This window comes from Prunus mume, linkage group LG1 (assembly GCF_029339155.1).
Source record: "Prunus mume cultivar Tortuosa linkage group LG1, ASM2933915v1, whole genome shotgun sequence".
Classification (NCBI taxonomy): Eukaryota; Viridiplantae; Streptophyta; class Magnoliopsida; order Rosales; family Rosaceae; genus Prunus; species Prunus mume.
This window is the reverse complement of record NC_142698.1, coordinates 18286693-18300745: the sequence shown is the minus strand read 5'-3', so window position 1 is coordinate 18300745 and position 14053 is coordinate 18286693. Positions and strand designations below refer to the sequence as shown.

General features: G+C 38.2%; 2 protein-coding genes and 2 pseudogenes across 3 annotated transcripts; 2 read left to right on the top strand and 2 right to left on the bottom strand.

Annotated features, from left to right (window-relative positions):
- Positions 1 to 282: 282 nt before the first annotated feature.
- On the bottom strand, positions 283 to 3473 carry LOC103318585 (rab escort protein 1-like; annotated as a pseudogene). The gene is made up of 10 exons (XR_016125730.1): positions 2539 to 3473; positions 2250 to 2369; positions 2023 to 2122; positions 1802 to 1840; positions 1460 to 1706; positions 1319 to 1366; positions 1208 to 1244; positions 904 to 1102; positions 655 to 735; positions 283 to 538 (listed from the first exon to the last, which is right to left on the bottom strand). The product of XR_016125730.1 is annotated as a rab escort protein 1-like (transcript).
- A 286-nt stretch (positions 3474 to 3759) lies between these two features.
- On the top strand, positions 3760 to 7620 carry LOC103344693 (sugar transporter ERD6-like 5). Its single transcript, XM_008248310.2, is given in 19 exon segments — positions 3760 to 4090; positions 4277 to 4339; positions 4567 to 4656; positions 4770 to 4829; positions 4927 to 4992; positions 5079 to 5144; positions 5227 to 5271; positions 5273 to 5303; positions 5455 to 5519; positions 5635 to 5727; positions 5850 to 5930; positions 6006 to 6090; positions 6186 to 6229; positions 6313 to 6375; positions 6466 to 6525; positions 6613 to 6666; positions 6775 to 6834; positions 6947 to 7061; positions 7152 to 7620. Coding segments are annotated over 19 exon segments (1488 nt in total). The 5' UTR covers positions 3760 to 3874; the 3' UTR covers positions 7283 to 7620.
- Positions 7621 to 7774: 154 nt separating this feature from the next.
- Positions 7775 to 8864, top strand: LOC103344692 (inactive Serine/Threonine-kinase, putative (DUF679)). Its single transcript, XM_008248309.3, has one exon. It carries the CDS (start codon positions 8216 to 8218, stop codon positions 8777 to 8779), a length of 564 nt encoding a protein of 187 aa, XP_008246531.2. The 5' UTR covers positions 7775 to 8215; the 3' UTR covers positions 8780 to 8864.
- Positions 8865 to 8994: 130 nt separating this feature from the next.
- Positions 8995 to 10107, bottom strand: LOC103318584 (allene oxide cyclase, chloroplastic pseudogene; annotated as a pseudogene).
- Between the last annotated feature and the right edge of the window lie 3946 nt (positions 10108 to 14053).

Here is a 14053-nt window from a genome sequence, read left to right as displayed (position 1 = left end):
TTTACTGTTTGCACTGAACTACTTGCTTTGAAACCCCACAACACATATTTATATAGGTGAAGCAGTTAGCTAAAGAGGGTAAACAATTTACTACAGTGAAAAATGCATCTCGTTTTTTGGCTAAGCAAGTAAAAAATGCATCTTGATGGATTATGTTGTAGCTACACTACATTAGTTACACCTGTCTGACTTGGAATGGATGAAATGTGTGGCCTTCAAAAGTTGTAAAATGATGACTTTCCTTTTCTAAAAAAGTTTGCAAATGGTTTTCTGCACAGGTAATGAAAGATTGAAAGTTTAAAGATTTTCTCATAGAGACTTTGAAACTTGTCTTGAAAAAATTTGGTACCAACCTCTTTCTATCTCACCATATAAAGGGTGAACAATGGAAGAAATACGAGCATCACCTGTACACACTTATTTGAGTACAACAAACAAACTCTTAGTCCTCTACGTTAATTGGAGTATCATCCTCCAAATTCCCAGGCGAGGTTGTCTCCGGAAAGAATTCTTCATTTGGATACATCTTCTGGAAAAGCTGTCAAGTTCAAGCATTAACACCAAATTTCATAAGGGTGAATATCGAGCCATGTATAGTAACAAGAAATGAAGCATTATAAACAAAATATGATGCCAATTAAAAGATGATCATACCACCACAGCTGCATCTAACAGACCATCGTAGCTGAGATTTCCATCTGGCATGGGAGTTGAAATGAGATGTTCATGTTGCTCCTGAAATCAATGTAAACCAGAGAACAAAAACAAAAATCATCATAGATGGACATCAAAAGGGAGGGATGAGTAAAAAGCAGTCAAAAATTGCATGTAAATCAATGCGAGAAAATTATTGAGAAACAAAGTAGAGTGCAAAAAAAATTAAAGCCAACATAAGTGGCACACCATATACAGCTCCTGAATATACAATGTGCTCCAAAGTAAGTTAGGTTTCACTTTCACTTGTGCATCTTCACTTTTAACTGTGGAACCATTTTCAGGATTTCCAGGACCAGGAAGTGTGAGAAGAGAATTCATGGCCGCATGTAGCAACCTTTTCCCTTGTTCCTCATGATCACATAAAGCAGAAAAATACAACACAAACCTGAAGACACACCAAGGTAAACAAGGTCAAAATTTAATAGCTTCTTCAAGAGAGTGGGGAGCTTATTTCTTGAGCATAATTTTTTTATATTTAACATAAACATACATGCCCTTTGGACAAACATCTGCTTCCAAACTGCCACCTTCTGTCTGGATAACCCGGAATGTGCCATCAACAGACATGCCCTTTGGACAAGCATCCATTCCCGAACTGCACCAGCTATTTGGATAACCCGGATTAAGGTATCCTGTTCAGGGTACAAAGCTAGGGAGGAAAAGAAAGCAAAGGAAATGATTACTTTTTATTATTATTATTTTCTCAACAAAGTACAGTAGCATACCCTAAATTAAGTCTTACTTCTAGGAGGATATACAAGCAAACAGTTTGATGTTTTTGGCTTCACAGAACTGGCTGTGATGCATATTCCCCTTGCCACCTTTCCTTTAGTATCTTTAAGACTTAAACCTTGAAGGCCTTCTCTCAGACAGTCTGGTGGAGATGGAGCTGGTGCCAAGGGGACGGTGAAGGCTGGATTCAAAACTAGATGATGACTAAACAAATCCTGACCTGAAGCTAATCTAACACCCTTATATTTCCCACTATCCTGCAAAATTCTCAAGCCAATTTACATATGAAAATTAGTTTGCAACTTTCAGGAACCACATGTTAGTTTATCGATAAGTATATTCACTCTTATACCTTGTCCATAAGCACAGCAGTCACTGGCCTTCGCATAGCCTGCATGATAGAATTTTCAAAAGAACTAAGAGAAAGTGGTAAGCAAAACCAAAAAAATTGGCCCAAAATAAATAAGTAAACAATAAAGGGTACATGTGTGCAAAGAAGTATGTACAGGACAGCAATGATGTAGGATGTTTTTCCTTGAAAAACAAGAAACAGATACTTCTACTTGAACTTACACAAATGCAACCTTTAACAGCCGCACGACGGCCAAAGAAAGCTAATAAATCCCCATGACCATACTTAGGATAAATCCAAGGGCCAGGACCATTTTCAGACCTTGTGAGAAGAAGAACAAGCACAATGAAGAACATCACCACAACAATAATACATAAAATCTGAAAATTCATTAGATAAACTGTAATTACTGAGCAGAAAACGGAGAGGAGAAAACTAACTAACTAACCTCGATTTGTCGTAAAGTGCTAAACACTCTATCCCAGCTCTTGTCTTCAGATTACTTTTACAAACTTCCAAGTTGAAATTTTCTTCATCATAATCTATCATGGCAATGTACAGAAAAAACCTATTTTACAGAGCAAAAAATGACAGCAAGTTCAAATTTTTGTCAGCACATTCCAATTTCCAAATATAAAAAATTAGCAGCAGAACATCTAATCCAAAGCAAATAAAGAAATAAAAAACTCAATAGAAAAAAATAATAATAAAAATTGAAGTGATCAATGTGTACATACGACTTAATCTTGGCTGACAAGTGCATTCCATCTAAGAAATCAACAAAAGGGATCTCCAAATCCTCCTCCGAAATCTTGAAACTTTCACTACAAATTTGGCTCCATTCTTCGTCTTACTGCTGAACAAGCTTGATGAAACTCCTCAACTTGGACTTCTCAACAATCTTTAGGCTCTTGTCCACAAATACTTCTCCTTTTGAATATGGAAAGATATGTAACTTCCCATTGCTCTCATAAAAAACGCAAACTCCATCGATGCTTTTGAATTTCAAGATCCCATTTTCCACATATAGGTCGACACCGGATTTGATAATAAAGTCAGTGGCTTTGTCACCATGGAACAAAAGCCTGGGCACGCCAAGGTCAATGTTGAATTTATCCGCAGAAGGGATTTCAAGGGCATAGTTGGTAGTTTCAATGTCGGAGTATAGTAGCCGTGGGATGAGCTCTAAGGCCACAAAATCATGGTGATCATGAGCATGGCCGCTGCAAGTAGGGTTTTTAGCAGTAAAATGGGAATTTAGGAAGGAGGTGAATTGATGGATGGGAAGAGAGGCAAAGTGGCTGCCGTTAAAGTCGTTGGGGTCAATTTGGAGGACGGTTTTTCCGGCAGCAGTGGCTGCGGCGGCAATGGCTATTTCAGGGAGGCCTGTTCCGATCACAATAAGGTCATACGTTGTGGGTTCGATTGGAGAGTCTGAACTCATGGCTGCTTTGCAGAGCAAACGTTTGACGTGCTAGACAAGACAGAGAGAAATGCACCAACAAAATAAACGAAACGAACCGAGAAACTTGCAGTTTGCTTGGACTCACAACTTGGTGCTGGGAGATTGCGGGAGAGGGAGAGAGTGCGCGGGAGGGTGAAGAAGAAAGGCACGCGCTTTGCTTCTAAAACAGAGCAATTAATTTGAAATTTGAAGTATTAGGATATGGGAAATTATTTTCAATTAAAAATATTTTTCGCGAACCAAATTGGGCTTAATGGCTTTTTCTTTTCTTTTATTCCTTTAGTGGCCTAATATTTTTGCACGTGACCATGGACAGGGGTCACGTGACCAGATAGGAACCTGAAAAAAAGACAAAACCTTTACAGGGAGGAGTTCACTGTCTTAAGTGATGATCTTTGATAAACCAAAGAATAATAAACTAGAAAACGACAACTTTTACTTCATTACATGGAACAAGGCCTCAACAATACGACAACAGAGCCCCCAAGTTCATATTTTTATCTCCACATCTCTTTACTCTTTCTTGTTTTCTGCATATTTCTGCCCAATTCTCAGTTCCATATTATTTGTTGGTTTTGATTTGAAGGGAAGTACCCAAAACAAAAAATATGGGCAGGGAAAGCATAGAAGAAGGAAAATTATCAAATCCTCTGCTTGTCAAAAATATTGATTCTGAATCTCAAGTCTATGGCTATGGTGGTAGAGGTGAAAACAGTGGTGCTGGTAATGAACAACAAAGTGGAACTTTCTCATCGTCGGCCACGACCATGGTTGTGCTCAGCTCTCTGGTTGCTGTGTCTGGTTCCTATGTTTTTGGGTCTGCGGTAAGTTTGAGTTTTGTGTCTGATCTGATGATATGCGCGCTCTGTTTGGACCCTGTTTTCAACACTAAAAATTTGTTGTAGTGGCATGGGATCAAATGGTCGTTGGTGTGTCTTTGAAATATTTCTAGCCCTTTGATTGGTTTACTAGTGGACTGAGCCATTGCCACGTGTATGATTGTTTTACAGGTGGGATATTCCTCACCAGCTCGGTCTGGGGTCATGGATGATTTGGGCCTCACTGTGGCTGAGGTTTGTATGGATTTTTAGAAAATTTGCCCCCTTTGTTTCTTTCTCTTGTTTGGTGATAATGTATCCCCAAACCCTGCTATCTTATGTTTGCTCATCTTATCATGTTATGTAGCCTATTACATAATGGCAGCAAATAGGAAGGGAACATGTATGTATGTATATACATCAATGTAGTTATGTATATGTCTTCTTTATACTTCAACTTATGGGCACTAGCCATTTTGCAGTACTCGGTTTTTGGTTCAATATTGACAATTGGAGCAATGATAGGAGCAGTAGTGAGTGGGAGAATAGCAGATTACATAGGTAGAAGAGGTGTAAGTTTCTGCCATTACCCTTTTGTTATTTCTATAAATTTTCTAATATTTTAACTCCAAACCAACTACTGATCTCTTCAATTTTGCTCAATTCGGGTTGTTTTGGGAGGTAGGCAATGGCCTTTTCTGAGATATTCTGCATATTGGGATGGCTAGCCATAGCTTTCTCTAAGGTTTTTCCATGGTTTCTCTCTTTAGTTGCTCTTTATATTCAAAAAAGTGGAATTCTTGGTTTCAGCTCATGTTTTCAACTTTTGTTCTTCTTCAAAGGTTGCTTGGTGGGCTGAGCTTGGAAGACTGTTGGTAGGATGTGGAATGGGACTTCTTTCTTATGTGGTAATTTTTGTTAGGAATGTATGCAACTCATAAGAGATTGTTATTAAAGTTCCAGGTAAAAGTTTTTATGTTTCAATAACAAACAGGTGCCTATATACATAGCAGAAATAACACCAAAGAATCTGCGAGGAGGATTTACAACAGTTCATCAGGTAAGCATAAGCATCATGATTTACAAATTTGGAAACCATTAGATATACACTCATTGCTTACTATTTCTCACTGATTTTGCAGTTTATGATTTGTTGTGGTGTGTCACTAACATATCTTATCGGGGCCTTTTTTGAACTGGCGAGCTTTGGCTCTCATAGGTAACTTGCTCTTCCTCAATGATTTAAAAATGACTCTATACCAGTGAGATACCGCAAAAAAAAAAATCTACCTGCCAATGGATTTAAAAAGAAAACCAGGAGAAATATAAACCGAAGTAATTGACAGTGTTTTCTTTTGTCCAAAATTCAGGAACTGTTCCTTGTGTTATACAGATCTTAGGTCTATTCTTCATCCCAGAGTCTCCTAGATGGCTGGTGAGTCATGTGGTTAATTATATAAACATGGTTTCCCCAATAATGTCAACATTTGTCCTTTGATATGGAAAACTTGAGGAACTTTTGACATGCTTGATTGTGAGCCCATTTTCAGGCAAAGATTGGTCAAGAGAAAAAGTGTGAAGATGCTCTCCAGAACCTTAGGGGGAAGAATGCTGATATTTCTCAAGAAAAATCTGAGATTAGAGTAAGTTTTGAATTACAACAGTAAATTAATGACACAGTAACTCTTCTGCTTCTGCTGGAAACAACCAGTATTTTGAGTAGGATGAAAAAAAAGGACTAATATGTGTTTGTATTCTCTTATAGGACTATACAGAAACTCTGAAGCGGCTTTCAGAAGCAAGCATTCTTGACTTATTTCAAAGAAGATATGCGTATTCCCTCATAGTGAGCTTTTAAATCAGTCCCTTCTGTGACATCCTGCCTTTCTGTTTTTATTATCATAACTTATAATTGTGTTAGGTAGGAGTTGGCCTTATGGTACTGCAACAATTCGGAGGGGTTAATGGCATTGCCTTTTATGCAAGTACTATATTCATTTCAGCTGGTATGTGAAAGGCCTTTTTAGATCTTCTTTCATTTATCTAACAAGAGCCAAAAGAAAGCAGATGATGAATGAAATGAATCTATGGCTTATGACAGGATTTTCAGATAGTATCGGGACTTTAGCTATGGTTGCTGTTCAGGTGCTTGATGCTCTCAGTGTAATTCCAATTTGGCTTCTGTTTATTACTTCCTACTCATTGTATTTCTAATTTCTCTTCCGCAGATTCCAATGACCGGTTTGGGTGTAATTTTGATGGATAAATCTGGAAGACGTCCACTTCTTCTGGTAAGAACAAAGAAGAGTGAGAATTCTGGTCTATGTAGTGATAATAATACTAAATGAAAATCTAGTACTGAAGTCTGATAATTCTTACAGGTATCTTCAACAGGAACATGCTTAGGTTGCCTCCTTGTGGGGTTGTCATTCTTGTTGCAGGTTCCGTCTAGAGCACGATCTAGTCCTCTTTCAATTTTATTGTAATTTTTAATTGTTTCTTGAGAGAACCAAGTCTACCATGTGTAGAACCTTCAACAATGGAAGCAGGTCACTCCCATCTTGGCGCTTGTTGGCGTACTGGTAATGCAACTGGACTTGAATCTCGAAAGTTGTTTTTCTCCAATTTTCTTTTTGTAATGTGCCAATAGACCTAAAGTATTGCTCAACCTCTTTGAAACCCATAATCAGGTATTTACAGGATCGTTCTCATTGGGCATGGGAGGAATTCCTTGGGTTATAATGTCAGAGGTAGGTTATGTTTCACAAGCATGATCTCCACAATTTTAACTGAAATATTAGAAGCTAATTTCAGTCATTGCATACATGTGGCATCTTCTGTAAATGTTGACTTCTATTTCAGATATTTCCCATAAACATGAAGGGCTCAGCTGGTAGCCTAGTAACATTGGTTAGCTGGTTAGGTTCTTGGATTGTCTCATATGCTTTTAATTTCCTAATGGATTGGAACTCAGCAGGTAATGCCACAAAGTTTTCTCTTCCTAATTCTGTCTGGACTGGAATGAGAGAGACAGTCTCACACATTTCATCTTATTTCCCTCTTCCAGGAACTTTCTTCATGTTTTCATGCGTATCTGGTGTAACCATTCTATTTGTTGCAAAGCTGGTACCAGAGACAAAGGGGCGAACACTAGAAGAAATACAAACATCGATGAATCGGTTTTCAGAAAAAAGATAAATGGTATGCCTGCATCATGACATTGTCAATCCATTTCAAGTGTCATTTGCAGCATGATGAAGTATGTTCTGAATTGCAGCCAAATTTTGCAATTCAAAGTTTCCCTGTAGCTTTGGTCCATCAGACAGTTACTTATCACACAATTTCTTTCTCTTTGTATTTAGCCTGTTGTTGATGATCAGCACCTTAGACCAATTGTGTATTTTAGTTTCAGTTGCTCAACAGGAGTGCTGTTGGTACGGCACGAAGGAGAAGCATCTCAAAATGTTTGATGATGTAGTTCTAACTCCCGAAGATTAGCAATAAGACATTAAAGTTTATTGTTGGTTGATTGTTTAGGTTTGTGACCGCTTTGCCTTTGTGGTTGTGTGGTCCTTAAAAGTTTCTGAGAACAGGAACATAAAAGCTTTTCATTACCGCAAGCTAAGGAGACATGACTTGAACAAATCATCAATGTCTAAGATGGAAAGGGTAAAAAGAATTGCATGAATACACAGCGAGAGAGTCATCTGTGAAAGCTTTTTCAGTTGCAACGAAGTTAGATTACAGCCTCTAAGACGGTCCACAACTTTTGAAAGATAAGAAACTAGCTAGCAAACGAATTACTTTTCCTGAATCTCTAGGCATATTAGGTAACATATGCAATACATGAATCCCATGTTCTCTTGTTTCTTATGGCACGGAAATTAGGCCATTGTTTTAGTCCCTGACGCTATCCCTCTCCCAAGGCACAACCTACATGATTTATATTCATTAATATTATGAGGTAAGCCACCTAAACTCCAGTGTCCTAATTTCCTACATAAAGGAGTGCCCTGTATCAGCTCCAACGCAAAGCCAACTAATATAACCAGTAAACAAACTCTCTTTTCTTTCTTTCCATGGCTGAATTACCATCCCCAACAACCACGTCCACCATCATCCCCTTCCACGATGGTCAAAGGTGGCTCGAACTACCCTGTCCACCAGACCTTAGCCAGTGCAGCTAATCTTGCTAACCTTCTACCTACCGGCACAGTCCTCGCCTTTCAGACCCTCACTCCTACTTTCTCCAACAATGGGTCCTGCCAACTTTCCAATAAGTTCCTTACAGCATCTGTCATTATATTTTGTGCTCTCCTTTGTTTCTTATCTTCATTTACAGATAGCTTCAAGGACAACGGTACTGATGGGAAACTCTATTATGGCATCGCCACATTCAAAGGCCTCTACATCTTTAACTACAGTAAACTTGAGAACATTAACACGGATTTGGAAAAGTATAAGATCAAGTTCTTAGATTTTGTTCACGCCTTTATGTCGCTCTTTGTGTTCTTGATCTTTGCTCTTAGCAACTCCCATGTGCAAAGCTGCTTCTTATCTGGCGTGGGAATAAACTACAGTGAGTTAGCAATGAATTTGCCACTAGGGGCTGGGATTTTATCAAGCTTCTTCTTCACAATCTTTCCAACTGCTCGTAGAGGGATCGGATACACAGACATGGTGCCCCAAGCATAATATATAGTAGCTTTGTAAAACATAAATTATGTAGATGTGCATTCCAAAGAAAACAAAATTATGGAGATTTGGCTGTTGATATGAACTCCTTATACTGCAAATTATGTTTACTGTTCATTATTAGGTAACTTATTTTTAACAATTTGAGAACAAAGAAAAGATTATAGGACTGAAAATAGCTTTATTATCATCTTTCAATTTCAAGGCCAACCACAAAAACATAGAATTAACCATCACTATAACTAGTAAAAACCAGTCATCAACTTAACATGTTTTAATCAATGAAATTGGAAATGGTGGCATGGGGCTCACATGCCTTAGCAGCTGCAGTGGGCACAACATCAGGGCTAGGCTCCACATGTTTCCCAAGAAGCTGTTCAGGCAAGTCCTTGATACCCTTTAGATTAAAGGAGTACAATATTTTGAAAGGATGATACACAAGCTGGTGCAACTTTACTTGACCATATACACCTTCAAAAATTCCAGACCCACCAGTCACAGCCAAATAAGAGTCCCATAAGTCAAATAGGCACCCTGCGCAGATATGTGACCATAGTCTCCAAAGTAAAAGCTGTAAGCAACCTCATATCGGTCACCGTTCTTTTCTGGTTTGTTTTGGATTAAAGTGGATATCCCTGCTGTAATTCCAATGCGCTTCTGCAAATCACCAGTGTACAATTTGTTAGTAAAGGGGACGAGATCACTGAGTGTGTTGATTTAACCTCAAGTAAGCCGTGCTTGCGCAGTTAAGTTTATTGATCTCGTAGATATGAAGGACTTGTGGAGCTTGTTCAGTGGGTGCTGTTTGCTCAGAGGAAGATGATGGGTTGTCTTGCATTCTGCAAGTGAACAATGGGGATGTTTTGGTATATGGAAAGCAGTTCAAATGAGAGGTGGCAGTGTGGAGTTTGAGATCAGATGGATTTTGGAGCTTGAAGGGTAGGAATGGCTTACTGGGGGAATGGATGGCAGCAGCCTTGGGTTGGCAAGTTTCACAAAGGAGGGGATGAAGCTGAGGGAAGAGGTTGAAGAAGCCATTGATTGATCAAAGTTGTTAATTCTTTTTCTATGTAGTGATTGGTAGCAGAGAAAATGATGGTGGAAAGTGCATGGAAGAGATTGTATTTATAAAGAGTAGAATGATGAAGAAGACAAGTGATGAGTCAATATGGCATTTAAGGTGAAAGGGTGTGGAGATTGTGAACGACTGACTCATTGTATTTCCCTTCCCAAGTTACATCAATATTCATTGATTCCAAATTCCAATGCGAGAAATGAATCAATTTCTTTGATTTTTCAATTTCAGTACTGCATTCAGAGAATTTCATAATTCCTACATTCCCCTTGCTCCAACTTCAGTGCAAATAAAAGCCCCACCTTTCTTTAAAATTATTGATGGGTGATATAAACAAGACTTTAAATGCACAACAAAAATGTTAGAAATCTTGATCGTCATTTACAACTATGCGACATGCAATGTTATTTTCGACATCAAGCATCCGAAATGTGATGCCAAATGGGCATAAATTAATTTTTTTTTTTAGTGCAATAGTCTAAACTACAAGGAGGATGAAGGTTTCTTACACATTACTAATGTGTCATGAAGGTTCGAACATGATACTACAAGTGTGCAAGTAAAGGCTATTTTTCACGGGGCTAGATCACTTTGACAAATTTACATAACTAACAAGAACATCAAGCTTATTCCAACACAAAATCCCATTATTTTAATATTGATATTAATTTTTTTTTAATTAAAGGGTTAATTACTCAAATGGTGCTCAAACTTATACTCGATTTACATTTTGGTCTCTCAATTAAATTATTCGTTCAAATGGTTCATCAACTATATATTATTCGGTCAATTGATCCTACCGCTACATTCTGTCAATGTTGCCATCAAATGTAAGGGTAAAACCATCCATAACCGTCATATGTTCCCTAAATAGGTGATAAAGTGGTGATACATAGGTAATATAATGGTGATAAATGGGTGATAGAAATTGATGTTTGTGTTTACCTTTGGGTAATTAATCCCCCAAAAAAAACCTATTTCCCAACTCCCAACCCCCAAACCCCTAGCCCAATAAACCCATTGCCACAGCACCCCATCTTCTCTTCCCCACAGCCCACCCTATCTTCCCCTCCCTCCATGTCCCATTCTCCTCCTCTACAACATCATCATCATGGAGCGGAGGTCGAGAAATCAGCTTCGGCGATTGTGTTCACGGGGTTGGGTCGCAGGTAAGGATCGAGGATGGGTTGCGGCTGATACTGGGATGGTCTTTAGGGAGAAGAAAATACAGATGGAGAGGGAGAGCACATGAAAAGGTAGCGGGGGTTGGGTCGCAATTGTTGATCTCTTCCTTAAAGATTAGGATGAGTCAATGTTTGTCAATGGTGTGAAAACACTTCCTTATGTTGAATTCCAAAAACTAGCGAGAGGTTCCCCATTCTTCTTTCAGGAGTAGGTTATGGATGAGGCTGGGGTGATCGTTGGGGAGAAGAAAATACAGAGGGAGAGAGAGAGAGAGAGAGAGAGAGAGAGAGAGCACATTGTAGCATGTGCTGCTCACATGGCTAAATTTAACAGAAAATGTAACAACAGAACTAAAGCGCCAATTAATAAAGAATTGGTGGACCATTTGAACAAATAATTTAGTTTACGGACCAAAATGTAAATTGGGTATAAATTTGATAACCATTTGAGTAAATAATCCTTAATTAAATATTTCAATTTATGTGTTATAATATAAATGAATAAGAATAGTGATATGTGATGAGGTGAATGAATTGTGTTGACCAGTGACCCACAAGAGAATAAAATCAAAATTGTGCAAAATCGACAACTCCTTATCAACCTTTGGCTTGCTGATTTGGTTTGATCAACAAAACGCAGTCTAGTACACTTTGATGGAAAATTTTCGTGGTCTGGGTTTTGTGAACATTTCAACCTCCCAAAATGGGTAATAGTCCTCAATTTTTGCTTCAGTCTCAATTTGGTTTATAAACTAACATTTTCATTTCAATGGTTCTTCAACTCTTCATTTAGTATCCAAATTGGTCCTATCGTCAAAGTCTGTCAATTTTATTGTTAAATTGAGGGGTAAAACCATCCATATAAAGTATTTTTTTGTTGGAAAAAAAAGTGTAATTAAAAATTAAAGTAAAATATTGCAAAATCTACTTGAACTTAACTTCAAGCGGCCTTTTGACCAAATTTTTTAAAAAAAACTCCAAGCGGCTAGCGCTTGCTCCTAACCCCACTACTCGTACACTCCTCACGTTCCTATTCCTCCAAATTCATGGCTTGGCAGCCACGCATTCCCGCATAAGTGAGGTGAAAGTCGTGCTTGCAACCAACCACGTGGTCGTGAACCTCATGCTTGCCTCAAAATGGGCAATCGGAGTTGTAAGCCGAGTCAGAAACACCGAAACAGAGAGACCGGTTTTGCTTGGATCCGACAGCTATGGGAAATTGCTTGGATAAGGGCATATGACGTCATAGGAATTAGAGGGGGTTGGAGGCAGTGGCAGACCCCATGGCAGCCATGGAAATGGGCTTGAAGGTCCATATTTTAATTTTATATGGAGAGTTTTACCCTTCAATTTAATGGTAATATTAACCGTTTTTAACGGTGGGACAGTTTTGATACCAAATAAAGAGGTGAAGGACTATTGAAATGAAAATTTTAATTGGTAGACCAAAATGATACTGAGACAAAAATTGGGGGACCATTTCAGTAAATAACACTCCCAAAATTATACTGAGATCCAAAAACATACAAATCATTATCCATGGAACATGTGGGTGCTTATAATTTTGGCTAAAAACCATATAATCTTGCACTCGCGATAAAAGTTTGACTCCCATTTCATTGTTTAGTCGCTCTCCAACAAAAAATAAAAAGTTGTAATCAAATACTTTGTATTTGGCACCAATGCATATAGCTCTGAAGATATTTTTTTTATGCTCATTACCTTTTTGGATATTTAAATTTGGAAATAGGACCTTGGTACGAACCCTTTTTGGAATTCATGTCGAGGCAATGTCGCATTCGGTGGATAGAGGCTGACCCTGCCCATGGCAAATTGGCAATGGAGTTGTGCAACTTTATTATGCCAAGCCAAAATAACTATACATTTAAAAAGAGTGAATGCAATGCAATTGACCATTTTCATGTTATATATACCATAGTATATATATATATATATATAATATAAGGATGGATAAGTCACTTATTATTATTAGCCAATTAACAAAATCAACCAAAGATTCTTCAATATACATGTTCCTAAGAATATCCTTTTCAAGTCACCAAAGTTCAAATCAACAAGGTCCCCCCAACATCGTACGCACTTGGATGGAGCAAAACCACATCAATCTACCCTACTATGTACTATGGTATAATTTATACTGTTTAAGTGAATTATTATAATTTTGTATATATGAATTAGGTTAGTTAATTAAAACACGATGTCCCGTCTTTTTACACTTGAATTTGATCTCCTCTCGATTCATTAAGGTAGCTTAGAATATCAACTTATCAAAAGATAAAATGTATTGCAACAAAAACAATGCTTATTAGTTGCTGATTAAGTAGACTGTTAATAATGTCGTAGAATATTGCACGTACACCGTACAATATTCATGGGAACCGTTTTGGGTTGTGAGATATTTGGCATATCACATCAAATTATGCATCCAACAGAAAATGAAAGTAACGAAGGTCAGAGCCCTAGGCAGGCCCCCAGCTGCAAATGCCAGTGGCAGTGCCAGGTAACACAACCATAGCCTTGCCACCCTAAATAACTAATCTGAAACATTTATACATCTGTCCCTCACTTTAAAGTTAAAGGGCTCGCTGAGTTGACCTAAAGTCAAACACACAAACACACAAACACAGAATATCAACTTTAAAAATAAAAAAAAAGTGTTGGTGACTGGTGATGATAGGATTGCGTTATGGAAAGACTAGTGGAAGAAAAAGGCAGATGTGAGCGAAGTCTGAGGCCATCTTACGTGGGACCCGGCTTACTTTCCTCCTCATTTCCCATCTATCTATCTCTCATCTCACTTTAGAGCTAGCTCGCTAGAGGCTAGAGCTCCTCTTTTTTTCTTTCTTTTATCTGTCCTAAATTACAATTTCTTTTCTTTTCTTTTGTCACGCTGGCACTCTCTTCACCATTCCCACTACGTACCCACTGCTCTCTCTCTCACACACACACATTTGGCTCCTATAGGCTATATGCATATCTATCTTTGGCGTGGGG